This window comes from Octodon degus, unplaced genomic scaffold (genome assembly GCF_000260255.1).
Source record: "Octodon degus isolate 3935 unplaced genomic scaffold, OctDeg1.0 scaffold00344, whole genome shotgun sequence".
NCBI lineage: Eukaryota > Metazoa > Chordata > Mammalia > Rodentia > Octodontidae > Octodon > Octodon degus.
This window is the reverse complement of record NW_004524920.1, coordinates 292,761-294,277: the sequence shown is the minus strand read 5'-3', so window position 1 is coordinate 294,277 and position 1,517 is coordinate 292,761. Positions and strand designations below refer to the sequence as shown.

The 1,517-nt window shown below is 49.0% G+C and overlaps 1 protein-coding gene across 1 annotated transcript in view; it reads left to right on the top strand.

Annotated features, from left to right (window-relative positions):
- The first annotated feature begins 536 nt into the window (after nt 1-536).
- The window catches only part of Mia (melanoma inhibitory activity), a 2,563-nt gene continuing 1,582 nt past the window's right edge, over nt 537-1,517 (top strand). Inside the window, exons 1-2 of the mRNA XM_004647973.2 lie at nt 537-663; nt 756-889. Coding sequence (XP_004648030.1) covers nt 537-663; nt 756-889 — 261 coding nt within the window. The remainder of the gene's footprint in view (nt 664-755; nt 890-1,517) is intronic.

Sequence of the window (1,517 nt, the reverse complement as noted above, 5' to 3'; positions counted from 1 at the left end):
GCCAGAGTTATCTGAGTTGGCCTGGGGATGAACAGTGAGCTGGGACACCCTAGCCTAAGGTCTGACATTTAAAATTCACTTCATACCTGTGAGCTGGGGCAGTTCTGGTCATCAAAAGGCTGCCTTGTTCTCTCCTTCAGCACAGGAAATTCCAAGGTGGTTTTCCATGTAAGCTCCTCTGGTTCTGTCCCAGGAGGGGAGAATGGAAGGGTCTGAATACCTAAGCTGCCTCAAGAGAAGATGAAATAAAATACTCAAACTGCTTGTCTGGGCCTCTGATTGCTGAAGGGGTGGCTGTCCCTTGGCATGGTTTGGGTTGCTTTGGGTCTATCTGTATATCTCCTTAAACAGATGGCCCTCACCCTGTTCTTGAAATGGTTCTGGCTGGATAGCAGTCTCTAGGTGGTGGTGAAATTTTGGACTGATTTGGGGCGGGGACAAGAGGAAAACAGGATTCCTTGTGCCTCTGGAGGACGGAGGCAGAAGGCAGTCAGAGACCCCATTCCCTGCTTGGCCATTCGTGGTCCTAGTCCATGATGGTGCGGGCTCCAGCACTCCTTGGTGCCTTCATTTTGCTGTCTGTTCTCTTGCATCCTAATGCAGCAGGCCGCCTCATGCCCAAGCTGGCTGACCGGAAGCTGTGTGCTGATGAGGAATGCAGTCGTAAGAGGGGAGCAGGGAGCTGGGGGCTCGGGTTGCTGGTCTGGGTGTGGGGTGTTGTCATTCCTTTTTTTCTGTTCCTTATTATTCGGCAGACCCCATTTCCATGGCTGTGGCGCTTCAAGATTATGTGGCTCCCGACTGCCGTTTCTTGACCATACACAGGGGCCAGATTGTCTATGTGTTCTCCAAGCTGAAGGGTCGAGGGCGGCTCTTCTGGGGAGGCAGTGTGAGTCATGGGAGAGGGAAAAAGGGAAAGATACGGGGCTCTAGTGAGAGTAAACTTCAGCAAAAAAAGAATGGGGGGAGGGGTTAACTGAAATAATGATAATTGGGAGATGGAATATTTTGTGGCATAATTTTATTTTTAGCAAAGGGCATCTTGGTGCCAAGTTCTGTCTTAGACATTTAGAATAAAGCACCAAATGATCCCTTTTATACTTTTTTGTGGGTGGTGGGTACTGCGAACTAAACTCAGGGCCTTGGGTTTGCCAGGTGGGTGCTGTGCCACTGAGTTAAATCCTGAGCCTGACCTCTTTCATTCTATTGGAGGGAAACAAGCACTAAGCCATCAAAAATAACAGCAAGTGGGCCAGGGATATAGTTCAGTGGCACAGCACCTGCCTGGTAAGCACAAGGCCTTGAGTTCAATAACTGGAACCAAAACCAAGTGCAAGTAACAGTAAACTGGGTGCGCTGGTTCATGCTCATAATCCCAGCGCTCTGCAAGGCTGGGGCCTGAGCAGGAGGTAGAAGGATCAAAAGTTTGAGCTAATTCTTTTTCCTTTTTTGTATGTGGTTATTGCATACTAATAATAGGGTCTCACTACACAGCTTGGATTTGGGATGATCCTCCT